Source organism: Aspergillus versicolor, assembly GCF_001890125.1.
Source record: "Aspergillus versicolor CBS 583.65 unplaced genomic scaffold ASPVEscaffold_6, whole genome shotgun sequence".
Lineage (NCBI taxonomy): Eukaryota > Fungi > Ascomycota > Eurotiomycetes > Eurotiales > Aspergillaceae > Aspergillus > Aspergillus versicolor.
Genome location: NW_024467529.1, coordinates 1,074,327 through 1,099,041, shown reverse-complemented (window position 1 = coordinate 1,099,041; position 24,715 = coordinate 1,074,327). Strand labels below are relative to the sequence as shown.

The window sequence follows — 24,715 nt, the reverse complement described above, 5'->3', positions numbered from 1 at the left end:
CACTGACCGCGTGGTAGTCTGCGTGTGCTGTAGACCATTCATCCTTTGCTTGCAAGTATTCCCTAACCGAGAGATGCGGGAACCGCCAGACCTTCAGCTGAGGATCCACGACAAGGAAATTGTTACAGAGAGACAGCAGGCTTTGCTCATCCACGGTGTCAAGCAAGGGCAGTATATCCCCGTTTTGTCCCATACGAATTGCAGCTAGAATCTCGACGCTGGTCATGGGTTTTGACGCAGCCATTACCCAGCGAAGTGCACGCTTTGTAAAGACCTGATCATATTCCCCCTGGCCTTCGATCTGTCGCCAGACCTCATCGTATGTTTTCTGAAGATCCTCTGGCAGGTTCTCGAGGCGCTTCCAGATATCTGGGGGGGACCCGCATTTTGCAATCTGATGAATTTGCATATCAGCCCACTGGAACATTCCCTGGCACCGTTCCAACAGCTTTGCGATGATTTGGGATTTCAGGCGCCGCAAGGCTGAGTTAACCTTTGCGAGCTTGTCCAGTTTATCATGCAGGAATTTCTCGATATCGCCTTGATTATCGTCTGACCGAATTCCAACATTGGGGCTGCTTTCCAACTGACTCTGAATGTTTGGATCAGGGCGGCTTGAGATGAAAATCCTCATAACCCTCTTGGAGCCCGACAGGAAGGATTTCAATGCTTCAATCAGTTCATACCGCGAGTCTGGGGAGTCCGGATCACACTCGTCCATGGCATCAATGACTAGCGTGGTTCTCTGGTAGAGATTCAAAGAGGCGAGGATTTGCTCCTTACACTGTGCAAAGCGGAAGTCCGTAGCACTCTCGCGAGCATTCATGCAAGTTTCTTGCAGTTTGATCTGCATAGACTCGGGATTTCCTGCCGTGGTCGAAAGCTGGCGCACAAAACTCTGGAGAATCGCCAGCGGCTGATCGCGAGGCTTGTCGTCACGCTTACAGTAGAAGAACGCAAAACCCTCATCATTACGGTGCTTTTCGTCATTCTGATACTTGCTGGTCTGGGCTCGGACCTGGTCAATAACAGTGGATGTGAGGTACGTCTTTCCGCTGCCCGGATTTCCCTGCAGCCAGAAGAGGGACGAGGACCTTTTGGTGTCCCAGTTACGGAAGTCCTGGTGCTTGAGCAACCACTCACCCGTACCAGGAGTTCTGGCCTCCCTCACTGTATCGTGGTGCTGGCCAAATGGGATGGGCGAAATCCACTCCAAGAGCTGGATGCGCTCGCTTTCGCTCACATGTTGGAGGAGGTGGCTGATGCCCTTATCCACGCGAGCCATCGGAGCCTGCAGCGCCTCCAGCATTGCATTTGCGCGTTTGTCTGAGTCGGAACTGCGCTTGCTCTCGCATGCTTGGACGTCTCGGAGGAGCTCATCTTCTTGGCCAGCAAGACCTGAAAGGTTGTCCTTTGCCTTGCCGGGACTCACGATTGCTTCAAGCATACGTCTGGGCGTGCTCGTGGATAAAAGTGTTTTGGCCTCAACCAGCAGATCCAGGGCTGTCTTGTAGATGCCTACCAAAGACGACTCGAGACCTTTTTGGACAGATGACAGCTGGGCGTCCGGGGTCTGGGGCAGGTAGACATTTTCATAAACCTGGCCACGACTGGTAATGCGGACAACTCTTTCTGTGGTGGCAAGCAAGGCCCCCATCTGCTCATCCTCGTTCACCGGAATCTGCAAGACACTATAAGCTTCCAAGTCAATTCATATGGAGGCTCATACTTACCTTCATCATCGATTTGACGACACTCCACGGTAGACTCGCCTGGGGTGGCGCGAACTGCACAGCAATATCTCCAGCCTTCTCCAACCAGCCAAGGATCTGCGTGGTATATTCTCGGAGGACAATCTTTTCACCATTTATGTTGACGTGCCAGAACTTCTTCTCGCACTCCTCCTGTTTCTTGTTCACCTCGCTGACCAGATCATCCACGCTAGACTCCACAGAACCAGATTGAGGATCTGCGAATCCCATCTCCTTCAGCACTTGCTGTTTGTCCGCGGGCAGTTGTTCAAAAGCCTCCCGCCAGCGGTCTTTCGCAGCAGATGCTTGTTTTTCGGGGCACTCCGCTCCTGGAGCCTGAGGGCTGGTCAATGGCTCGTTGCCAGCAGAGGAGTCGTTCAACACGTCATTGGGCTTCGGCTTGACCCCTGAGCTGTTGACTGGCTCCTGGCCAGCAGGGGAATTGTTGGACTCAGCGTTCGGCTTGGGAGTAGCGTTCTTCGAGAATTTATTGCGTAGTCGACTGAAACAACCAGGCATCGTGAGTAATATGCAGGCGAACCGGTCCCGTATGGAAGTGTTCTTGCAGTTGAAAAGTTGAAAAGATAAGGAAAACGCTTCCAGGCGTGTTGCGACAAAGGTGAGGCCCACCGTTCAGCTCATCGGCTCATCGTGCATCAACTCCTCACGATCACCGCACAACTTTTGGGAATGATAGGCCTGGCTTGGAAACCGAGCCGCCGCACCAGATCCACCTGGTCCATAATATATCACACCAATCCCCAATAATGTTGGTCGCCGGCTTGTCGGTGATTTATTATGGAGAACAAGCATACACGAACCTCGCCAATAAACCGGGTGGCTGGCTCGTCAACTCGCTTGACATGCCGTCGCTGCTGCTACCACGGGGGAATACTGCAGGGTGTTGCAACCACTCTCTCAGGAACCTGTCATCGGGATCGGGAGCGGGAGCGGGAACGGGAACGATCGACGGGTCACGCCAAGGATCCAATCATGCAATGGGGCTGCACGGGCTGTGATTTCATATCAGACTTTGGAACAACATCGCCAATCCGAACTGGACCCAGAGAAGAGCCATCTGATGGTCATTGCTTGGGGGAAGTACAGTATGGTGCGTGTCTGTCAACCCGCAAACTGGAGACCTAGCCTTTGATTGGGGCATTCTTCCTCGCTTACGAGACGTTGAATTAATTCTCCATGCAAATTCTCGCCACTGTTTGAAACTCAGTGGAACATGTGTGCCGTGATACAAGGGCATCACATCCAACCGCCTATGACAAGCCCATTGGTCTCTTCTCGGAATTAGACTGTCCGTTAATACGCAGCTCCCCAGAAGTAGCGTACGGCACGATGCATTATTTCGAAATATTCGGCTCTACTAGTTTCATTCATATGTCGGTAATTAAAGAACGGTTGGCACTTCCTGGTGCTCTCACATGTCCGTATAAACGAAACATCCCGCCAAGGCCGGACAATTCTTGTTTCCCTGAGTCCTCGCTGCAGCGTGTGATGGAGTACATCCAACAGTTTGTTTCCCCACCCAGACCCGTGGACAACTTGGACCGGGTACCCAACCAACTTACGTGTTGGGGATACGCAGTGAGTGTGCCCTTTTGGGACTACGCACAAGACAAAGGGTAACTAAAGCAGAACTCCGACCCTGCCTGCGTGTTTCCTGATGACGAGGACTCCCGAGCAGAGGACGGGGCAATCGACATGGAGCTTCTGTTGGATGCTTGAACAGTGGCACCCAGGGGAATATATCTTAGCTGATTTTGGTTTCTTTCGGCGTTAACAGGATGACCTGGAGTTGTTGCCGAAACCCTAATGATGGTAGGCTGGTATATAAGGATAATTATTTCAACCAACCATGTCTTTTCTACCCGGCGATTGTCTTCAAGCGCTCGCCATCGGGCGCAGGCACAGCCCGAAAAATCCTTGAATGGTCCCTGCCCTGGAAGAATTGGTACGTAATTTGACCTCTGAATAACCACGCCGAATGCACATGGCCTACATCGACTGCTACTATATCCCCCAGGGCAATCTATCCCCCAGGGCCAAATCCGTGCACGTCTTAGATCATAGGTACTCGGCCCAGTATAGACCCTCAGCATTTGACACTGACCCCCCGGTGATTCTATGCTATATTGGGTTTTGTTCGCTAGATTGATAATACAGCTGGATCATGATCTAAAGATCCTGATTCACTTGAGATTACATTCCAAGATTTATAGCCAAATAAACACGTTCTCTAGTCCAAATCCCTTGGCTTGGGTCCCTGCAATTCAGAACTTCAGTCTATAGACACTATCTTGAGACCCTACTCCAACTTTTATCTGGCTAAGTTCTTCTCATACTAGTCCACAGATCCAGCTTGGAGACCTCCTATCTCAGCTAGTATTTTGAAATACACATAATACTGGACACATTAAATGCAATTCCGTTAACTAAACACTAGCAAACTGTTGCATAGTCAATATTCTGAAATTTACGACAGCATTAGTCCTTTTACTTTAACCTGTTCGCCAAATCTTAAACAGTAATGTCCTTCTCGGTGTTTTGATTTAGTATTGGATAATAGGCGTCCTAGATAAATCAGCTAAGTAACAGGAAATATCTTACGGGGAATTTACTACTTGTGCTCCTATAAAGGCCCAGAAACCGGAAGGATCCGCAGAGAAAATATATATTCAGCTACTCTCACAAGTATATATACCTAAATAGATATCAGCCCCGCATATCTTGCTATACTTGGATAACTTTTTCCATAAACTGACTTTACGATAATCTCGCTTTTATTAAATCCTTGTTTTACTTACTACAGAGATTTTTAGTAGTTTAGACTTCCGAGTGCCTGTTTGAGTTTACATAGTTTTTCTGGTATTAAATTTCATTTTATCAGATACTTTAATGGATTGCTAGGATTTATATTTCAAAACAGGTACAAAATGCTATATATGTGCAGACTAAACCTTTAGCCCCGATAGCTACACTTCTGGAGGCCACACTTTTAAACTCGGTGGTTAGAAGACGTTTTTCTCTTTTCTATAAATACTAACCGCTTTTTATACTGTCTACAGAATCTAGTGTCCTTCAATGAAATTGGTTTTCTTGCCACCGTCCTGGATCTATTTTAAGTCTTGAAGGGACAGCATCTTAAATCCGTGATAACACCGAACAAGGAAAAAAATTAGCACTGGGTATATAAGGCCAGGAAGCCTGATCCAGAGGAGAATAATTTTAGGAGATAGCTTACTTTATATCTATAGTTATTTCAATAATCTAGTAAGACTAAGTATATAGAATCTATACCTGCTCTATAATATTAAAGTAGGAATATAGTTATTGTAAGAGCACGTGTCCGGGCAAGCATGTTCCTAACTGGGCCAAAAGGTCACTATAACCAGACTCTACAGTCTGGTCTGCCCGGATCGCATCTATATATAGTCTATATAGGTCGTGACAGTTATCTCCCCTCTTAAGAAGGCTCGTCCCGAGCCGTATATACAAAGCCAGAATAGCCTTTAAAGTATGATATAAGATACTGGCTATCAGTATTCCACATGGTCACGTGTGGTATCTGACTGGTTCGTCGGCTCTTAGAAAATAAAGTACGTAGGGGTACATGTATATTTGATTTTCTCATGGCCTACTAAGTCGGGTTTAGCGCTCAGGGCCTAATCAGTAAGCCACAGGCTGAGCCGCGGGCCCGTTATATATAACCCTTTTATAATAGCCTATCATTGTCTCCTCCATGCCACTACGTACTCGACTTACCTACTGTATTAGCAGCAACCGATTGCCTGATTACCCGACGTAGGGATGGTACCCCTGTGTGACGCAATGCCAAGCTTCACTGTAGTAAGCCATCTATAAAAACTGGCTCGCACCCAGGAGTAAACCAAAGTCATCTTCAGTGTTATCTCCCTCACCCGTCATCCTATTCCTATGTCCATATTCATATCCAGATAACGCGGTATCCGATTGTACCCCGCCCCAAGCCAACCAAACTACAAGACTTTGGCAAAATTCAACCACAATGTGCTTCGGCGCCTTGAAACGGTTCTTTTGTCCCAAGCCAGCCATAAATTACGCAGACTTGACCCCAGAAGAACGCGCTGTACACGATAAGAAATACGGCGGCCCCCCATTAAACTTGACCTCTCGTGAAAGGAGAAGGGCGACCTACTCGAATGCTGGAGTACTAGGAGGTGTGGGCATGGCACTGGGTTCTTAATGTATATCCATAGTTGTTGTATTTGTCTTAAATGAACGCTAACTGAGCTTTTAAGCCTGCTATCTACCATGGCTTCCTCAGATCGTGGCCGAAAGGCTATCGATTTACAGCCGTACAGAGATGAGATTATTTCATTATATTCCTCTTCTAATTCAGTTGATTTAATCCTAATTCTTCAAGAGTAGTATAGGTTTGAAAGAATATTCATTTTCTTGAGATCGCCACTCGCTTTGAATGAAGCGTAGAGGATGGGACGACAGGCTTCATAGAAGTGTTTAGAAACACAACAGGTAGATACAATTGCCGAGGAGGTAGAGCTTGAAAAATAATCATCAGCACCTCGTGTGGTAGGTCGCTTAGAGGTGCTATTGGGACACGCGAGTCGGGCTGGTCGGCTGGTAGCCAGGCCTTGGTGGTGGATCCTACGTAACCCTATGTGCTGTCGGTCAATACTATAACTATATGCTCTGTGGCTTACGGCTTACGACCCTTGCCAAGCTCTCTTCCTTCGCCATCAACCACGCCGAAGGAGAGTGAATGAATGCTATGGTCCTATTAACTGGGATCATCGCCGGCTCGCGTGGTACCAGTGCGCCCGTTATCGCCCCTATCGCCACGCACGTTAATGGCGTCAATGCATTTCGAACCGGTGCAACTACTATCCGACGCGTTCTCCATGTTGCTGGGAAGAAAACCGCAGGGTCTGCTATCATCTCGTCTATATCAGGAGTTAATGCAGTACTAACTGGTACAGGTATCGGCACTGGCGTTATATCAACTAGCACAACTGCCGCAATAACTATCACTGCTGTGAATAGCTGGAGTCCCGTCGGTTAGATACTTCAAGATGTCCTTGTCGGCGCTGACTATAACACATCAGGCATTGTCACATGGGACTGCTATAAACCTATAATCGGGGAACAAGAATTCCTACCTTTTAATGGCCGATAGAAAAGCAAGACCATTCTCTTGTGGAACGCTCTCCAGTGAAATACGCTATTCATTTCCTATATCTGATGTGGTGTTTGTCGGGTGATAGATATTCATCTGGGTCGGGCCAGTATTCGTCCGCGTCGGGCCACTGTATTCATCCGCGTCCCGCTCACAATTGAAGCATAAAACACCCCAAGATGTTAATCTCAGGGGAATTATCATACTGCCTGACTTTATTGGCTGGGATGCTCGTTGCGAACGAGCCGGTCGTCTTGATTCCCGCATAATTAAATCTGTCCAAGAAAGGTTTAACGTGCTCTCTCTGTGGAAGGTAAACAATGATGTCCTCATCTGCGTATATAAAGGAAGTAGTTCCTGACATACAATCCCAGTGGTAGATATTGCCGACCCCAGCTTAATCTACATCCGCCTTCTGGTCCTATCCGCCCTCGACGAACACACGCAACCTCAAGGCTGAAATCTAAGCGATGGGGAAGTCAGTCTTAATAACCGGCTGCTCGGAGTCCACGATTGGCAATGCTCTTGCTCTCGAATTCGCTAGACGCGGATGGACAGTCTACGCAACGGGTCGGAACACCGCGAAGATGGCTAATTTGGAGGGTAAGCCGAATCTTAAGCTGCTTGCACTGGATATTACGGACGCAAAGGCTGCCTTTGCCGCCCGAGAACAGATCTCTGCAGAGCAAGGTGGCAAGCTAGATTGCCTCTACCACAATGCTGGCGTTCGATCCATAAGCATGGCAATCGACTACGATACGGACGACCAGAAGGCTATAACCGCAGGTGGAGAGCAGCCCTACATTGGCAGTGACGACGTTAGGATGTTCCAAGGGAACGTCATCGGCGTCATGGCACTCACACGCGTCTTCTCGAGGCTCCTCATTGCTGCCAAAGGGACTATTGCAGTCACCGGCAGCGGCGCAAGCCGCGTACCGGTGCCTACCGAGGAGACTTATAATGCAACTAAAGCCGCGGTAGAGATATACACCAAAACGTTGCGGCTTGAGCTACAGCCCTTCGGATGTCATGTCGTGTACGTGATGACTGGTGGTGTGGCGACACCGATGTTCTTCGAGCAGCATATGACCTTCGCTGATGATTCGCCGTACAAACCAATTGCGGACAAGATTGCTGCTGGATGGGAATGGGGGGCTGGATACGTACCGCAGCGTCCAGAAGAATATGCTCAATATGTTGTCGAGAGAGTGTCCAGGATAAATCCGCCAAAGGAAGTTTGGTGCGGGACTGGGATCGCACCATTGTGCTGGGTTGAGATGTTTGGGTTGACCTGGCTCCTCGATCGTGTGTTCTCCCGGCGCCATGGTTTGAATACGTCACTAGTGTAGGTTGCGATGGGGCTCTCGAGGTCATAACCTGCTACTCGCGTCGTACGGTTTAGCTTTGCCAACGATAGTCGGAAGAAATGCTGGGAAGTAAGGAAGGTAGCCACAGAATTCAGAATCCCCTGGGCAATTGAACAGAGACGGCATACATGGATCGGCTGTGGGAAGAGACACAGTCCCATAGCTAGAAATTCGAGGGTCTCGAGTAGGAAAATGATGCCAACGGATTTGGAGGATAAATAGTTATAGGATGTCGACAAAGCCGCCTTGTTTCTTGTTTACCGCTGAGGACTATACTGTTTGATATTATTTCCCGTCATTATGCCGGACATGAGAACGCCCTCCCATGCAGGGGTTATTCTAATATCTGAGCCTCATATAGTCAATTTCTGCAAATTAGTTGGCGTGGTACCTCCGCATCGAACCTTCTCTTCTCATCAGAGGGTTCGCTTCTAACCACCAGGCTACATCAGAATACATGGTACCGATATTTTGGTTCCTGGAGTCCCTGCACCTCTCTCCCACGACTGAGGACTTTACTCCCTTGTATAATACCTAATACATTTGTTGCAATATGGTTAAACATACTTGATTGGCATCCAATCGCTCTCGTCATACACCCTTAAATCCACAGTTCAGTAGTGTGACTAACAGGCCCAAAACGGACCCTGATCTGTTTCAAAGACCCCTTCGAATGTAGCATTGATCCAATCGTCAATCGGCGCCGTAGGACAGAACAGCGGGACTGAATTGAGGTCGTCTATCAATATTTCGTGGGAGGCTGCATCCAGAGGATTTGCGGGAGGTATCTCCGTCTCATCCATTACTTGTTCGAGTTGGTCACCAGTCCAAAAAAGCTGCCTGTGATCAAGAGTACTACCTTCCATAGTACTGGAAATTGCATCGTTGATGTAGTCTGGCAGTGAGAGCAGCTGTCTTGTAAGGGTAATCTCCTTGCCAACATCGAAAGCACCGATGCTAGATTGTGAATGATCCAGCTTCTCGGCATAGTTGCGAAATGATGCTAGTAGGGATTGTCAACACTGCATCGGATCTCAAACACGCGTAGAAAGATCTTCACGTACAAAGGATTATTCGTCCAAGGCCCCAATACTCGGCAATCTGTTCCATGACAAACATGAGTGTTTGAAAGGACTGTAATGCCTTTTCGCGCAGATCCCAAGCCGAGTTGGCAAAAGCCTTTACTAGGAGTTGTAGGCAGGCGGGAGTCCAGAATCCCAAGATGATAAAGGGACAACAGCGGCTGATTAAGTATCCAGGCCAGGCTTTCACAATATCGCAGATAACGTCAGAGGCGAGGAATGCTTCAATGCACTTTTGTGATGCTGGAGGTATTGTCGAGTCGTCAACGGGGTTCAACAATCTCATCCTATAGCTATGGCACTGGTCTGATATAGATAGCGTGTCGACGTTTGTAAACATTTGGGCTCTTGCGATCAAAATGTTGATTCTGAACCGCATGGTTTAGTAATGTTTTTGGTATAAAAAACGGGACTTACTGCTCAATGGTTATATACGTCGAAAATATTTCAGCGAAGAGATGAGGACTCTGGCTAACGCGTTGAGAGCGTGGCTCGAATTTTAGCTTAGCTGGCAACTTCTTGCGCCATATCGCGATGCATTGTTCAACTTCCCGGTAGAAACGGGAGTTGGGTGGTTTCTCGCCACTGGTCGCGTCGATCAAGGTCATCAAGAAGTAAAGGGAAACAATGCGATTTCCGAGGAACGAGGTGCATTGCCACGAGTCCTCCAATTCGCGCCATTTGTCAAGGCTGCTTGCTAGGAAAGAAGAACCAACCTCGTTCCCCTCAAACCAGTCGTCATCGTCCACTGGAAGTTTTGTTTGACACCGGGCAATGTTGATTATCCACGGTTGGCATTTAGCATTGCTCAAAAAGCTATCGAGCTCCCAAATACACCACCAGACATGGCGTAGCCCCTCGCGCTTGACTAATTCGGATTCCTGGGGTTGGCAGGGCGAGTAAACGTGCAAGAACTTTCTATGTTCTGGGTGATCGATTCGGTCCAGTCCGGCATCATATGCCATCCGAACGCATGCTGATACCATTGAGTGGGCCTGAGTCAATGCCCCCATTGCCAGCTTCGCATAACTCAGCAAAGTAGCTCCTTGAATCATTAATAAAGACATTTCCCCCGTTGTACCATTTTCAAGCTCAAGGTTTTCAGCTTCCATGAGCTCATCATAGAAGATCCTGCTTGCACGCCGTATAAATCCCTTTCCGTACTCCCAGCGCTCCAACCGTCTTAAATGGGGTCTAGAAGAAGGTCCCGACTCCTGTGAACCATCAAGCAAAGAGAGATCAAAGGCATGCACTCGGGGGTCATCTGTATACCTTGATGCAAGAGCGAACATCGCATTCAAGAGAAGGGCTGAATGCTTTTCTGCCATTAAAGCGCGACTGTGGAGCCGCTGGAGGAAACATGGACGATGGAGCAAATGAAATTGGGGCTGCACTGATTCGAAAAATACTTCCACTAAATGGACGATAATTCCATACGGCGGAAGCATTGATCCTTCCTGAGACCCAGACGACTGGACATCACCAGCACTGTTAAGACCCGTGTTTAGCAGATCCAGCTGTACGGAAGCAGGCTCACAACTATCATCCTCAGGTTCACAGTCCTGCGGAGGTAGCCAAAACAAAGAGTTCTGGCATTGCACCGGTTGAGACGCAGGGTGTCCACGGGCAGATTCTATTTGTGCGCCGTTCGTCTGGCTGCTGTCTTGCAGACCTGTGGCCGGACGCTGCAGCAATCCCGGTCTATTGGATGGTCTACCTAAACAAAGCAGAGTCAGAGAGACAACATTTGTCGTGTTACATAAAACCAACCATTTCTCAATTGTTTCTTTGGGCCGGGCTTCAGGGAGAGCAAGGGATAAGCACATCTAGCCCCTGATCGCAAGCATCGCCGACACTCCGGCTTCGCGGTATCACCTGAGTTTGGAGATGAGACGACACCAAGCAATCAGCACCAGCAATGCTTACATCGTTTCTTGCGTCTGTAATCCGACATTGGAGGTTAGCCGAGCGTTCAAGTGGGTCACAGACTGGCTCTAGGCTAGCATTACTGTCTGCAATTCTCGCAAGCCGTGTTTCTGCACCGCGTAGAATACAGGCGACGGTCCATGTCGCCTATCTTCCTTCAAGGTTAATGAAGAGACAAAGGTTCCGAATTATACTAAATTAGATTGGCGAGACGAATTGGGGTGATGCTTGAGCCAGCCGCAAGGGGTATCATTTTGAAGATGGGAGCGGAATCACGGAAGGCCAATCTCCCGATGCTGTAAGTAACTTGTTGGTTTGTTTTAACTCGCGCGCCACTGCTTAGAAATGATTTGTAACTGATAACGTACACTAATTCCCGTGCGAGTCACGCACCCTACCAAAATCCACAACGCTTAGAAACTTCAAGCTATCGCCAACAACTAAAACAGGCATAACGTTAGTTTGTTCGTCAACTAACTTTATTTAAGTTAATTATCGCCCTTCCCTGCCGAGTCGCGCACTCCACAACTGATCTTGACGATTAGGTCATTCCTAGTATGGCCTTGAATCCGACAGGTCGTACTGACAGTTAATGAGTAAATATTTTAATAAATTATAAATATCTACTTCATAATAAATACTTTGTCCCCCCTGCTCCACTAACTTTTGAGATCAACGGCTTCGATATTAAACTATATATTCTACAAAGGTCGACGAAAGTAATTACAGCCTCAATTTGCGGAGATCATGCTTTGAGCTCTAGAAATCAAGAAATCCTTGCCCTTGATCATCCGCACAAGCAATCCCCAAGGCACCCAGCCAAACAGCTGCCCCGTCCCACCAGATGATCCCACTGGAACCACCATCATCAGGCTGCTTCCCTGGTCATAGGTGCGCTGCTTGCCTTTTTCTGTTATCTCCGCCTTCAAGTTTGCAGCCACAACTGCCGCCTGCTCGGCCGCTTTGAATGACAGGCGCATGGAGTTATTGGTAATGTCTCCTGCCGCAAAGATTGGCAACTTCGAATGACTTTTCCCCTGTACCCGTAGCTCTTTATCCACCGTTACCCAGCCCGCCGAATCTAGAAACTCTTGCGGGATGAAGCTGTTATTCGGGACAACTCCCACGGTGGGGATATAAACGTCGGCTGTTAAAGTCTGTGCATTGTCCAAAGAAACCGTCCACGTCGAACCCTCCGCCGCCTGGGTGGCTCCGGTGACTTTCCGAGACTTGACAACTTCCACCTTCAGTTGTTTCAGCTGCTGCTCCGCAGTCTCGCCGGCACGAGGCTTCAACTCTGGGAGAACTCGCTCCTTCGCAGATACAAGGGTAATATGGACGTCCGCTCCGCGATCCTGGGCAGCCTGCGCGATCTCCCCCGCCGTCTCAACTCCAATGGGCCCGGCACCCGCAATGACGATTTTTGTAGCTTGGCTGATTTTCCGTTGGGCCTCTTCAATCAACAGCTGTACATGATCAGACTTGGGGGGCTTAAATGGAATCAAGGTGCCGGTCTCATTCGTCATAGAACGGGCTGTACTCCCCGACGCAATGACCAGATAGTCAAACGGGACGGTCTTCTCACCGTCCACAGTGACCGTCCGGGCAGGAGTGTCTATCGACGTTACCGCACCGAGGATAAATTCGAAGGCGTCCCTTTTGTACTGAACAAACTCTCTTTCTATCGGAAGAAGGTACTGGTCGCTGCGGAAGGCTTTCGGTTTCGCCAGAATGCGCGGCGCCGCAATAACATAATAAAATGTCGAGGACGGATTAATCAGGATCACTTTCACGGACGGGACTTGTTTGAGCAAGGAGTGTGCCACTGGGATTCCCGCAAACGATGCGCCGATAATAACGACAGTTTTAGAAGCCATGGCTCGTAGGTGCAATAGTAAACCGCGTAGTCCAAGAAAGCAGGCCTCTCCACGTGAGGAAGAACGGCAGATAATAAGGCGTTCTCTCCAGTAGTTCTTTCGTTAATTAATAATAGGGAATCTGACATTATTAATTATCTATAATCAGTCAAATAGCGAAACTTTGAAAGCTATTGCTGCTGGCGGTCCAATTCAGGCTTGGCGTGCAAGATAGGCCGCCAGGTGGACCCATCAACACGGTTTATGCAAATAGTATAGCACTTGATACTAAACGGCTTAACCTAAAATATTAGCTAATAGCCCACAGGTGATGTGGAATTCTTCAACCGACCCTTTTACTCAACGGCGAGGGCATCTCGATATATATAACTCGGTTGACATAGGGCCTGCGGATCATTATTAGGCATGTATACGGATGTCCGTAATCACTTGTTGTAATCAATTCCAACTACAGCAGCAGAGGCTAGGCTATTTCCATATATATCCCCCTACAAACTCGACAAAGTGCGGAGCTATATGAGTCCGAATATTTGCTGTGAACTCCTGTACCGCCTGCATTTCCTTGCTCGCCGCGTGCACATGCAGGAGATATTGGGTGCTCTCATAGACATGGATCACGGCCAATTTGTCAGGGTCCTCATGATCAAGGCTCACACCCCAAACAAGTGTGCCGGACTCGGCTTTGCCGACATCTGCAACCTCCTTCCAATATGGTAGCGTCGACTGGAGGGCGCCTTGCTTGTAACCTAGCTCTGTGAAGACAATTACTGGATTCTCATAACCGACCACCTCCAGCCTAGTGAAGGTAGAATCCTCTTGGACATCTAATTCCCAGATTTGAGGAGGTTCACCCAGCGCCCCGGGCAGCCATGCTCTTAACTCTTGTATAGGAGCTTGCCGCAGATGATTATCGTAGGCGGAATCGTCCGCATATCTTTTGCCGTCAGTCCCAGCTGATCCCAGCATGTCATGGGGCTCTTCATTGATGCGATACATACTCTTCGATTACCCACACGGCTCGCTCATTGTAAGCCTGAGACAGGCCAGTTTGAGATTCTCTCGTAATGGCATATCTCCGCAGCCCTGGCTCCTTTTTCGCCGCGTTATCAGCTACCACTTTGAGAAGCCCGAGGAGCTATGGCTTGTCAGTTAATATTCAATTAACCGTTCAGTATGTCTAACATACTTCCTCTCGTGCCTCATCATCCTTGGTGACGAAGCGAGCGACAACAGCTTTCGGGGGCATGGTTTCGAACGATGAAGGGAGAATCAATCAAAATTCGTATGTAGGACAATACCCAAGCAGTTATCATTGCAGAACGGCTATACAAATACGCCAGGGAACTAATGTAAGCGCTATAATAGACACATAGCGGTGGGAATACTGGCGGACAATCCATAGTCGGTCGGACTCTCTGTAGAGCGCGGCCTAATTGCAAGAGTGTCCAAGATCGTCCGACACCTTCGTCACTGGCTCTTATCAAGAGAAGTAGGAGACTCCTTGTATTAAACCAATTCAGTTAATTTGCCTACAAATTCTGCTAAGGCATTGCTCTTCAGTTCTATCATGGCAAACACCAATGACCCCAAAGCAGCCGAAGCGGCACTCAAGGCCGCAAACCGACGTGCTGATTTCAAGCAGATTGAGGCTTCTCGACCAGTGTTTGACCAGTCTACCACCATCCAGTTCACCCAGCCCCCAGACCCAGACTGGGCGTATGGCTCAGGGTCCAACCGAGCCTGGGACAGCTCCGCTGGGCACACCTCGATTGATCCGTACGCCGCTGATCGGACATTGATCGATAACTACAGATTGCTCGTCAGCGGGATTGTACCGCGTCCCATCGCCTTTGTGTCGACATGTTCTCGCGACGGAAAAGAGCAAAATCTGGCACCGTTTAGCTTTTTCCAATTTGTCAACGTTGACCCCCCGGTGATTGCCCTCGCTGTCACCAGCCCGATCGGTGCGGCAAAGGATACTTTGCGGAACCTCCTTGATACTGGGGAATGCGTCATTAATATCGTGAGCGAGGGGTTTATCGAAGCAGTAAATGCTGCCAGCGTCAATGCCCCCTACGGTGCCTCCGAATGGGACATCAGTGGCTTGACGCCTGTATACGATACCAAAACTGTGTTACCCCCGCGTGTGAAGGAATCCATCTTCAGCATCGAGGCGAAGCTGGAAAGCGTGCGCAACTTTACCAGCAGATTAAACCCCGGAACGAAATCTGGTTCTTTGCAGCTTGTAGAAGTCTCGCACTTCTGGGCTCGCGATGATGCCCTCACTCCTGATGGGAAGGCTTTGGATATTTCGGTCAGTCCACCCCTGCTCTCTCTTATATACGAGATCCCTGGGCTTTTTTTTTTCTTTTTTACCGTTAGTGGCTAACGAAGCCACAGGTCTTGCGGCCAGTCAGCAGGCTAGGTGGCCTCTCATATGGCCGGTTGACACAGGTTTTTGATCTACCGCGGCCAGACTTTGATCAGGATGTAGGCGGATCGGAGGGCTACGAGAGACTGAAGAGAGGGAGGAAGCAAAGGGAAAACAGTGCTCCCTAGTCCAGTACTCAAGAATAGGACTACATCGCAATAGTGCTATGTTATCGCAGAGTAGATTAACAGTAATCACCGTCGTATTTCTTACACTTGGATCTGGTAATTTGGGTACATTTCGGTGACTTTACTGGCAGATGTTAAGAGCTGGGAACGACAGATAGTAGCTCGTGCTTGATCTAAATTGGACTATTTGTCGTGTGCAAAAATTGGGGCGGACGTTCGCGTTTCTTCATGATTCCTGCCAACTCCGGACTTATATCAGTTTTGGGCCTGACCACTGATTTTATACTTAATGAAAGTAATATATTGTAAAAGAAATACTAATATTTATATTTATAAACTTTTTAAATTAAAATATCTAAAGATAGGCCTGTTTCACCGTGATTTAATATCATATTAAACAAAACAGGCTAAAAAGCAAAACTATATATTCGTGTTTGGGAGTTTTCTTGAAAATCAGGCTTGAATATTTATAGTATAATGAAATAACAACCACTTGATAGTATTATTTAAGAATTAGATATGTATTATAGAAAGATATATAGAATCTACTATTTTTATATAAAAGAAATAATTCTACGGTTTCATAAGGAATAAGCTATAATACGGAGTTGGTAAAAAATTCACTTCGGGGTGCATTCAGGAGTATTCATTTGCGAAGATCAAATACTATCAAAATTGGGTCAAACTATCGAATAGCTCTGACGAAAATAACGGCTGGCAAACAAACAAGTTAAAGATCGATTACTGTTCAATTCAGGTTTCGGAAAAAACAGCCGAGACCTGGTCTTTGAAATTCCTCGCGGCCTGACCGTAGGCCCAGTCTGTCAGCCACAGGGGATTTTCAGTTTCAATTATACCGGCCGTGATGCCGTCCTCCTGGAGCTTGCCAGGTTGAGACGTGTCCCTTTCCTGCCAGTATTTGAATTCCTCGTCGTTCTCTCCATGGGGAACCATAGCGCCATTGAGCCATGCACCGAACGGGGCCCAGTCACGACCATTATTGAACGGGAACTCGGGGCTCGTGTCGTTAATAATGGGAAAGACAAACTCCTGCATCGTGTTGCGGTGGTACCACGGCACCCATGGAGTATCCTCTGATGCCTCCCAGCGAGGGCCCACGGCGGCGAAATCCACGACAGCCGTGCCAGGGGCTTTTCCATATGCCGGTGCCGTTAGGATAACAAAGAGGGAAGGGTCATGATGGTCCCAGGACAGATTCCCAAGGTAGCTAAATCGCGCAACGTCGTACTTGTATGGGTAAAGATTCCCCTGCCAACCAGTGACATCGAACGGGGTACTTTCCTGTCTGGCCGACCAGAGCTTGTAGTTGAGACGAGCAATAACCGTCCAGCCAGGTCCGTTGTTAGCCGTCGCTACAACACCGTCGCGCGAGCTTTGGTCTTGTACAAACTCCCCATCGAAGTAAGCCACAGGGATTTGGAAGTCTCGTTGGTGCGCCAAACCAGTGGACCCAATGATACCCAGCTCCGGCAGCTGGAAGTGGCCTTGATAGAGCTCGAGAGTTACACCCCTGGCGGGCTTCCCTTCGGGCAGTGTAACGCGGTATTTGACACCGCGCGGAATGACAGCAATTTCGTTCTGCCGGACGAGGAGCTTCCCAAGCTCGGTGTGGATGTCTAATGCACCCACAGATGGAGCGATGAGAGCCTCGCCGTCAAGACTCATGAACGCAACGTTGGGCTCCATGTCCTTGTTGATGTTGAAGATCCATATAGAAATGCCAGTCTTCTTGGTCGGGTCTCCATTGCCGCCAAATAGGCGTTGTTCCGTCCAGTCAAGGTCTTGATCAGGGCCGGATTGGAATTTCGGCCAGTTGTATGAATTCGGCGTTAGATGCTTTGGAGGAGATGGGTTTGCAGTTTCGAGATGGTGCTTGTACGGATGATATTCCTCATGGAAGAAAGCTGGTCGCGGACGGTATACGTATGTGTGCAGGTTCCTGTGACGGGGACCCACGAACGATGTCCCAGAGATCTTTTCGGAGCGCGTTCCAAAAGGAGGGAATTGGGGGTGGTTGTTGACCAACGGTATAGCACCGGGATATGCTTCGGACCTGAAGGGCATGCTGGTCAGAATGAAATTGCCCATCCGTGCAATTGGAAGCTAGCCACTCACTGTAGAAAGTTTCCTAAGCCAGTCTGATACTGGTACGGATCTTTGAGAACGTATGGGGTAGTCTTGTGGAGAGGAGCCATCTTCAAGATGTTTCACAATGGTATAAGGCGATATGAATCGTATTTGTGTCGAATGCGAAGGAACCTTACCCTCTTCCCGATTGATATGACCTTTATAAACCCACATTTCCATATCGCCTCAGCACTGTTCCAGCAGGCCCTATGCTCTGATAGAAGGCGGTCTAATGGCGGACCAAATGCGGACTGATCGCGGCTCGACGGCGGCCTGTCTCGGCTGCTAGACGGACGAGTATGGCCGCACAAGATATCACGCGGGATGGTAGATGCAGTATACGCGTTAACCGTCCGCATATGGAGTATTTATCTTTACTTCTTTCTTTACCGAATCAGCCGGCCATCTACAGCAACGTCTTCCTAAGTTCACCAAATTCCTCAGCACAGCCATGGGCATCACAGTCTTAACCGGCCGCTTCAATGACGGCCCCTTCATTGGTCTAAACTACCAAACACCTTCTCAGAGAGGTGTGACCAGCAGCGACGGGTCTTTTCTCTACATGGAGGGAGAGGACGTGTTCTTTTCCATTGGCCTTCTAGCCGTTGGCGTTGCGAAGGGAGGCCCGTCTCTGACCCTAGCTTCTCTCCACGACAGCGGCAGCGACACAGCTGTGGACCTTCTCCGTCCCGACACCATAAACCGGGCACGATTTGTTCTGAGCTTGGGGCAAGAAGCCGATCTCTATACTGGCGTCGTCATCGACGAGAGGGTAAAACAGGCCGTTAGCCACAGAGCAAACGAGATAAGCTTCACTTCTAGTGTCGAAACCTTTGAACAATCATCTTCTGTCAAAGCGGTCTTCGAACAACTAGGCTGCCGTTTTCGGGGAGCGGCAGAAGCTCGAAATCACACTCGACGGGGCCTACTGGGCATCAGAGCAAAGCGAGATGTTCGAGTACCACTCCGCGATGGTTCCTATCTGTTGGCCGATGTTTTCCACCCCGTCGCCAAGGGTACTTACCCAGTGCTGCTGAGGCTGAGTATTTATGGTCGTGCATTCACGATTGGCTCCACCCACAGCGAAAACGACCACAAGCTCAGTGAGGAACGTGAAGCAGACTGGTATGAAAAGAGCCGATCCCAAATCAACGCTTATTTTCGATACTCGGAAACTTGCGTGAGCGCCAACAGCAGCGACTGGGTGCCCCGTGGATACGTTGTCGTCCGAGTGGACGCAAGAGGAGTCGGTCAATCGCCCGGGAAGCTCGAGCCGTTCTCGAAGCAGGAAGCAGAGGATTATTACGATTCCATACAGTGGGCTGCTCAACAACCATGGAGTAACGGTAGGGTTGGACTGTACGGTGCATCGTATAACGCAACGATTCAATGGAATGTCGCTGCCCTGCAACCCCCAGCCTTGAAGGCTATTGCACCACTCGCGTCTGATGCAGATGCTTACCGGGACTTGGCATATCAGGGTGGCATCCTTCTCGAGAACTACCGGAAATGGTGGTTTGAGAACACAGTATGGCCTGCTAAAAACCCTCACTCAGATGTTGCAGACTTCGTTGCGGGCTTGCCCAGCCACCCTTGGGACGATGGACACTATCATGGAGAAGCCTTGTTGTCGGCGGATTATCCGAGCATCAAAGTACCCTTCATCACATCTGTCAGTCAGACCTCTTGGATCCACTCTCGTGCCGGCTTCGAAGCCTTCATGCATGCCCCCTCGGTGTCGAAGAGACTATTAGTGTGGGACGCCTCGTATACTTCCTACATGTATGAAGATAGCAAACTCGACCTGGAGGAATTTTTTGATGAGCACCTTAAGGGTCAAAAGCCGGAGAGAAGGCCTCCTGCAGTGCGCCTAGTCATGCGAACAGGTGATGGTGGATTTGAGTGGCGTGTATCTGATAGTTGGCCCCTTAGAGGAACTGACTATCGGAGCTACTTCCTTGGTGCCGGTGGTAGCAATCGTGACGGGCACCTTCTTGATATCCCACCTACGAAAGACGGCGTTATTGAATACTCTGCAGATTCTAGCGGCCCCGTGGAGGACGTGGACCTAGCTGTATTCACCTCAGAGCCTCTTGAACAACCTCTTGAGCTGGCAGGCCATTTCCGCGCGTCTCTATGGGTGTCATCATCATCTACAAATGCTGACATATTCGTGGCCATACGTGTCTTTGACGGTAGTCGTGAGGTCCAGTATCGCACGCGTGAGCCTGGTTCCGTTGCCCCCCTGACATGGGGGGTTCTCAAAGCTTCTCACCGAGCCGTTGACCCCGGACTGAGCACAACGGAGCGCCCGTGGCACACCCATCGACAGGATGATGCTTTACCTCTTACGCCAAATGAGACGGTAGCAGTCGAGGTCGAACTAATGCCGGCCACTGCACGCATACCTGCAGGATATCGACTGCGCGTCGAGATTTCTGCAGCTGAGGGAAGAGGAAGAATTCCCGGGTTTGAACGAGCATATGATGAATCGTACCATAAAGGTGTTGTCAACCGTGTTTTCGCAGGTCACACCCATCCTAGCTCCATCACTCTTCCTGTGGTATGTGGAAACAATCGGGGTAGAGATCATTCCTGAAGGTTACGACCGACGTCTCGAAGAATACCACAGTTATGATAACCTTAGCCAATTAACTCGGTGTAAAGCAGAATTACCTGTTTGAAGATATAAAACCCCTATATAGATAGTAGCTAGGAGAATTAAGCCTTTAACTCGTTACGACTTCCCACCATAGTCATCAACCTGCCCAATTAGGCACTAGTAGATACCTCAGTAGCTCCGCTTGAAATCACTGGGGCCAGCCAGAGTTTCATCCGCCACGCGCCCCGCAAGCTTCGCAAGCTCCTGTTATTGGCCAGTCCAAATTTTAGTTCGTATGTTAAATCAAACCTTGCTGTTGACTAATATCACGTAAACTTATAAATCACCAGTCGTGATCTTTCCTGAAGCCCATCCACCTCTCATTGCCTGGGGTGAGATTTAGTTTTAATTGCAGTCGCTCTGCGGGATGTGTTCAGCCTCGGTGTCTTACTGTAAGCAAGAGCGAGCGTACAACTTCCGTTTCTGTATCTTCCTGCTACGTGCATATTCCCCCATGTTGCCAATGAATGCGGCTTCAACTTTAGTAATCATTCGTGTACTGGTTGATTGGTGGATGACTCTAATGTATAGTACAACAACGAAGCGCATTCAAAGACTTCTGTTCCTCTTCTTTCCCCTTACCACCACCGTGATACAAATCATAATCTTTTACCTCATCCATTTCACCCGCCAGTATTACTCGCAATGCGGTGTTCTCTGTCCACCGCTCCCACTGGAGCCACTTGCTTCTATGAAGACTTTGTAAGTTATTCTAAAGTCCATCTCCTCGTACGTGCCGGAGGCTGACTGAATTTTATTTTACGACGTTTCTAGATCGGAAAATGCGAAGCCTTCCTAAAAATATTCAAGATACGCAGACCGCCGTAGAACGCCTCTAACCATTCGAGTGGGAAAAAAGTCCGACATACACAAACCATGCGTTTGTATATAAGTCCCGGAAAATTCTGGGACTTCACGGTGTTTGAATCTGTTACTTTCCCGATGGGTACTGGCCATGACTCAAGAGATACGCGAGAACGTTGAATTGTTGGCCAGCCGAGGCTACTATGACTTCCAAGCCGAGGATCAAATCTTTATAAAGGTCGAAGAGTTGTTGTCCAGTGCAACTGCAGCCACAGAGCTCGAACAAATATGTACCATGTCTCAAAATACAGTATCATCGCAACTATGGTATTATCCTACATACCCGTTTGGACTACGACTGGTTGGTCTCTCTGACTTGCTCTAAACCATTTATATTCACCAGAGGACATATAACGGAGCAAGAATTGGAAGCAAATGCAATTGAGTATTATGTTGGCGTAAATTCAAATAGTAAACGTCTCGCAGTATGATAGTGGGTAGTAGAGCCCTCGCCGCCGAAGCAAAGTCTCCGACAGGGAGGGTGACGCTCAGTGGGGATTATTTACCAGCGCGATTCTATAACAAACTGTCCTCCTTGGGAAACGCATTTTCAAATATTTTCTGAATTCCATCCTCCAGGTTAAAATGTTGCTTCTGAGCGCCAGCTATCTCCCGCAGCTGTTCGTACACACGTACAAAATCAACCTCACGCTGCTCAAAAAGATCATTAGACTGAATCAACTCCCACACGGTACTGATCATCTGGCAGGTATTGTCGGAATCTACCAGTTTTGCACGCGCGCCCTCGCTGATTCGTATATAATTGCGGCCGTCAGAATTCAAAGTCCCCTCGCTCAGGGGACTGTCCTGATTTGGCTCGTCAAGCAAGCTATCGCGCAACACATCACGACCAGGTTGATGCTGAACCGGAAGCAGTGATGCCAACTCGGCCTTGAGACGACGGTTTTCTTCTTCTAGGGAATTCGATTTTGATTCCAATTCGTTAAATTTCCGTTCTAATGTTTTAACATACTGCTCTTTCCGTTGTCGGAAGGCCTTTTGTCTGATAATTTTCTTGGCATTAGCGCCGAAGAGACACGCGGTGGAAGCCGTTCGGTCCTTGATGAACTTACGCCATGCGGTTTTTCTCCCTTCGTCGGACACTGTATTCATCGCCATCCTCATCAAACAGATTCCTTTGAAGTTGATCTGAATCAGGGGCTCGATCTGCGGCCCGGGATGTTGAGACCGGCCCAGACGAGCTGCCGTTTAAGTTACTTCTGCCATCAACATTGTGTTGGAGCTGCCACGACCACGTGTCTGCTGGTTGGGGGGTTAATTCAGTGCCGGTCTAGATAAGAAAGAAGCATTAGTCAACCGGGCAACAGGGCAGAAGAGCCTTTTAGGAGGGCACATACCCAGTTCAACGAAACATTGGGCGGCATCTGTGGCAAATCTGCTGAGTCCAACATCTGAATAAGCCAAGGATCATGATCAAGATTAAACTGCGTAGAAGTCATTATGCTGCGTGAATTATAACACACGAGAAGCAATAGCGAGGCAGCACTCCCCCGTGGTGTTATCGGGAGTGGTAGGTGTGGTCGATTGTTGGGAGAGAAGAAGATCCGGGGGAGACGGAGGCGACCGCAGATCGGATTTCCCGTGGCAAAATACATGCTGGGCCGTGCTCGGAAGTCAAACAGGGTCTGGGCCTACCAATCCACGGATTGCATTCCATTATAGGGTTAGATTGTGGCCAAACCACTACTGGAGGTTGTGACGGTGGTGGAATGTATGGTTTTAAGAGGACTGAAGATACAGATGTAGAAAGGTAGTAAGCTTCTCTATTAATGAAAAATTCTAAAATGACTAACTTATATATTAAATTATAATTAAAACTCTCCTTGCCAGGCCTGCAGGTCTTTCGGTCCTCTTCTCAAAAAATTACATGCCGACGGACCCTAAGCTCTGACTGAACGAGGCATAATACAGCAGCACAAAAGAACCAAGTCCGCTTGAAAAGATTATCCCTGCCAACAATGAACCTCAGAGTCTGACTGTGGATATCCACTGTAACGAAGGGACAGATCCTAGCAAGTAATGGGCTTGCCACTACTTTCGGTTTGATTTCAACCAGATCGACAAATCCTGAAGTTCAGGATGTAGGCGTCGTAACTCCGCAATGTTTGCACCATAGCCCTCCTCGCGAAACCATTTAAACATGTATCTGAGGTCTTTGATACCTGCTAAAAGCGCCCAGGCGAGCAACCCCCATCCAGTCGGCATTTGGGATCCAGTTTGTTCCTGCCAAATCGCGGACGCTTGCGCATATGTCAACTCATCTCCCGCAATGCTGACAGCGCGTCCCGCATATTCATCGGGGTTTATGAAAGCCTGAGCTGCAAAGTACCCTATGTCGGAAGTCGCAACTAGCTGAAGTCCTTTCGGATCAACATTCGCCCTCCAAGCAGCCGCTATGAGCTTTCCTTGCGTATCGTTTGTAAGATTCTCCATGAAGAATGTTGGGCGAAGGATAGTATATTGCATATCCGTGGTAGCGGCCTGTTCTCGTAGATGGATCTCCACCTGCCGCTTCGTCTCGAAATGAGGAACCGGAGAGGGACCGCTGTCGCTCCGGGCACCACCCCGATCAACGGAAGAGTAGACAAAAAACTTGACATTGTTTCTTAAGGCCGAACTGACAAGAGCCTTTCCTTGCGCTAGCTCTGATTCCAAACTACTGCCCTTGCCGTAAGGGGTTTGAACACTGAAAACACCCCAAACTGGAGAGCCTATAGCTTTGAAGATGGCGTCTGGATCACTGAGGTCGCCAGCCACGAGTTTGACGGATGGGTATTGTTGTGCAAGGCTGTGTGACCGAGAAGAATGGGCGTCGCGTGTCAGGGCCAAGATGTTCAGCTTCGGATTAGGAGCGGCAGCAAGGGCCTTGATAACTGAGCCCCCTTGCTTCCCGGTGGCCCCAGTGACAAGGACCGTTTTCAACATTATGAAAGTGCCTGAGAAGAAGTGGAAGGGAGAGTGGCGCAGAAAAATAGGTAGCGGGATTGACAGATGTAAAGTTCTCCAGCCTTTTATACTTCAGGTACTTCACTGTTGACTTCGCCCCTGTGGAAGCCAGTCTCGAACCCTGAATGGCGGCACAGGGACTGATGTGATCGCTGCTCCCTCGAAAATCAGTATCTAGGGCTTATTAGTCATGTTACGTAAAGGGTGAGGAGATTGCCACTCGCCGCACAGTAGACAGATATCTGTACTTAATCTATCCTGTCATCGTATATACCCCTTCCCCCCTAATAATGTATTCATATTCATTCTTCCTCATAGCCAAAT

The 24,715-nt window shown here is 48.8% G+C and overlaps 10 protein-coding genes across 10 annotated transcripts; 3 read left to right on the top strand and 7 right to left on the bottom strand.

The window, feature by feature from the left end:
• Nucleotides 1-6,252: 6,252 nt before the first annotated feature.
• ASPVEDRAFT_732834 (uncharacterized protein) lies at nucleotides 6,253-6,739 on the bottom strand. The gene has a single exon (XM_040816202.1). The coding sequence runs from the start codon at nucleotides 6,699-6,701 to the stop codon at nucleotides 6,447-6,449; it is 255 nt and encodes an 84-aa protein (XP_040669200.1). The 5' UTR covers nucleotides 6,702-6,739; the 3' UTR covers nucleotides 6,253-6,446.
• Nucleotides 6,740-7,224: 485 nt separating this feature from the next.
• ASPVEDRAFT_732863 (uncharacterized protein) lies at nucleotides 7,225-8,610 on the top strand. Its single transcript, XM_040816203.1, has 2 exons — nucleotides 7,225-7,252; nucleotides 7,314-8,610. Exon 2 carries the CDS (start codon nucleotides 7,410-7,412, stop codon nucleotides 8,286-8,288), a length of 879 nt encoding a protein of 292 aa, XP_040669199.1. The 5' UTR covers nucleotides 7,225-7,252; nucleotides 7,314-7,409; the 3' UTR covers nucleotides 8,289-8,610.
• On the bottom strand, nucleotides 8,539-11,578 carry ASPVEDRAFT_42907 (uncharacterized protein). Its single transcript, XM_040812696.1, has 6 exons — nucleotides 11,398-11,578; nucleotides 11,315-11,328; nucleotides 11,159-11,263; nucleotides 9,806-11,105; nucleotides 9,371-9,756; nucleotides 8,539-9,309 (listed from the first exon to the last, which is right to left on the bottom strand). Exons 1-6 carry the CDS (start codon nucleotides 11,454-11,456, stop codon nucleotides 8,933-8,935), a joined length of 2,241 nt encoding a protein of 746 aa, XP_040669198.1. The 5' UTR covers nucleotides 11,457-11,578; the 3' UTR covers nucleotides 8,539-8,932.
• Nucleotides 11,579-11,987: 409 nt separating this feature from the next.
• ASPVEDRAFT_42906 (NAD(P)/FAD-dependent oxidoreductase) lies at nucleotides 11,988-13,204 on the bottom strand. Its single transcript, XM_040812695.1, has one exon. It carries the CDS (start codon nucleotides 13,189-13,191, stop codon nucleotides 12,046-12,048), a length of 1,146 nt encoding a protein of 381 aa, XP_040669197.1. The 5' UTR covers nucleotides 13,192-13,204; the 3' UTR covers nucleotides 11,988-12,045.
• A 455-nt stretch (nucleotides 13,205-13,659) lies between these two features.
• Nucleotides 13,660-14,437, bottom strand: ASPVEDRAFT_29951 (putative quinol monooxygenase; the record flags this gene model as incomplete). Its single annotated transcript, XM_040810295.1, has 3 exons — nucleotides 13,660-14,125; nucleotides 14,190-14,326; nucleotides 14,378-14,437. The coding sequence occupies 3 exons, from the start codon at nucleotides 14,435-14,437 to the stop codon at nucleotides 13,660-13,662; spliced, it is 663 nt and encodes a 220-aa protein (XP_040669196.1).
• A 321-nt stretch (nucleotides 14,438-14,758) lies between these two features.
• ASPVEDRAFT_134275 (flavin reductase family protein) lies at nucleotides 14,759-15,750 on the top strand (the record flags this gene model as incomplete). Its single annotated transcript, XM_040807113.1, has 2 exons — nucleotides 14,759-15,505; nucleotides 15,592-15,750. The coding sequence occupies 2 exons, from the start codon at nucleotides 14,759-14,761 to the stop codon at nucleotides 15,748-15,750; spliced, it is 906 nt and encodes a 301-aa protein (XP_040669195.1).
• A 1,041-nt stretch (nucleotides 15,751-16,791) lies between these two features.
• ASPVEDRAFT_98917 (uncharacterized protein) lies at nucleotides 16,792-17,945 on the bottom strand (the record flags this gene model as incomplete). The annotated part of the gene is made up of 2 exons (XM_040818796.1): nucleotides 16,792-17,824; nucleotides 17,887-17,945. Coding segments are annotated over 2 exons (1,092 nt in total), but the record flags the coding sequence as incomplete, so codon positions are not given.
• Nucleotides 17,946-18,349: 404 nt separating this feature from the next.
• Nucleotides 18,350-20,497, top strand: ASPVEDRAFT_29948 (CocE/NonD family hydrolase; the record flags this gene model as incomplete). The annotated part of the gene is made up of 1 exon (XM_040810294.1): nucleotides 18,350-20,497. The coding sequence occupies one exon, from the start codon at nucleotides 18,350-18,352 to the stop codon at nucleotides 20,495-20,497; it is 2,148 nt and encodes a 715-aa protein (XP_040669193.1).
• Nucleotides 20,498-21,940: 1,443 nt separating this feature from the next.
• Nucleotides 21,941-22,884, bottom strand: ASPVEDRAFT_84877 (bZIP transcription factor; the record flags this gene model as incomplete). Its single annotated transcript, XM_040817618.1, has 3 exons — nucleotides 21,941-22,427; nucleotides 22,498-22,715; nucleotides 22,783-22,884. The coding sequence occupies 3 exons, from the start codon at nucleotides 22,882-22,884 to the stop codon at nucleotides 21,941-21,943; spliced, it is 807 nt and encodes a 268-aa protein (XP_040669192.1).
• A 386-nt stretch (nucleotides 22,885-23,270) lies between these two features.
• On the bottom strand, nucleotides 23,271-24,386 carry ASPVEDRAFT_42904 (NmrA/HSCARG family protein). Its single transcript, XM_040812694.1, has one exon. The coding sequence runs from the start codon at nucleotides 24,368-24,370 to the stop codon at nucleotides 23,477-23,479; it is 894 nt and encodes a 297-aa protein (XP_040669191.1). The 5' UTR covers nucleotides 24,371-24,386; the 3' UTR covers nucleotides 23,271-23,476.
• Between the last annotated feature and the right edge of the window lie 329 nt (nucleotides 24,387-24,715).

Coding starts and splice junctions, on each gene's coding strand:
- ASPVEDRAFT_732834 (XM_040816202.1), bottom strand. CDS start 6,701: ATGATAGCAGACCCTGCGGTTTTCTTCCCAGCAACATGGAGAACGCGT.
- ASPVEDRAFT_732863 (XM_040816203.1), top strand. CDS start 7,410: ATGGGGAAGTCAGTCTTAATAACCGGCTGCTCGGAGTCCACGATTGGC.
- ASPVEDRAFT_42907 (XM_040812696.1), bottom strand. CDS start 11,456: ATGGACCGTCGCCTGTATTCTACGCGGTGCAGAAACACGGCTTGCGAG. Junction 11,106..11,158: donor AAAGAAACAATTGAGAAATG/GTTGGTTTTATG, acceptor TGCTTTGTTTAG/GTAGACCATCCAATAGACCG. Junction 9,310..9,370: donor CCTTGGACGAATAATCCTTT/GTACGTGAAGAT, acceptor AATCCCTACTAG/CATCATTTCGCAACTATGCC.
- ASPVEDRAFT_42906 (XM_040812695.1), bottom strand. CDS start 13,191: ATGGCTTCTAAAACTGTCGTTATTATCGGCGCATCGTTTGCGGGAATC.
- ASPVEDRAFT_42904 (XM_040812694.1), bottom strand. CDS start 24,370: ATGTTGAAAACGGTCCTTGTCACTGGGGCCACCGGGAAGCAAGGGGGC.